Source organism: Sesamum indicum, unplaced genomic scaffold (genome assembly GCF_000512975.1).
Source record: "Sesamum indicum cultivar Zhongzhi No. 13 unplaced genomic scaffold, S_indicum_v1.0 C04386, whole genome shotgun sequence".
NCBI classification, from domain to species: Eukaryota; Viridiplantae; Streptophyta; class Magnoliopsida; order Lamiales; family Pedaliaceae; genus Sesamum; species Sesamum indicum.
Window position 1 is genome coordinate 1 of NW_011632259.1, and position 412 is coordinate 412.

At 39.8% G+C, this 412-nt stretch overlaps 1 protein-coding gene across 1 annotated transcript; it reads left to right on the forward strand.

The window, feature by feature from the left end:
* Positions 1-6: 6 nt before the first annotated feature.
* LOC105155342 (cytochrome P450 CYP749A22-like) lies at positions 7-403 on the forward strand (the record flags this gene model as incomplete). The annotated part of the gene is made up of 2 exons (XM_011071212.1): positions 7-87; positions 171-403. Coding segments are annotated over exons 1-2 (305 nt in total), but the record flags the coding sequence as incomplete, so codon positions are not given.
* Between the last annotated feature and the right edge of the window lie 9 nt (positions 404-412).

The window sequence follows — 412 nt, forward strand, 5'->3', positions numbered from 1 at the left end:
GGAGATGGACTTGTTATGACAGAAGGAGCAAAGTGGTCGAAGCTACGAAAACTGGCCAACCATGCATTCTATGCAGAAAGCTTAAAGGTAACTGATTTTCTGAGATATCTTCTTGTTGATAACAGATTCAAGCAAGAAAATTTGAGAGGATGAGAGTAATTTCCTTCCAGGGTATGATTCCAGCCATGATTGCAAGTGTTGAGAATATGCTGGAAAATTGGAGAATGTATGAAGGAAAGGAGATAGAGGTGTCCAAAGAGTTCATGGTTTTCAGTTCAGAAGTGATTTCAAGAACAGCTTTTGGGAGCAGTTACTTGGAAGGGAAGAACATCTTCGATATGCTGATGAAGCTGGGGTTTCTTATATTCAAGAATGCTGACAAAGTTCGACCTTTTGGAATCGAGTAATTTCC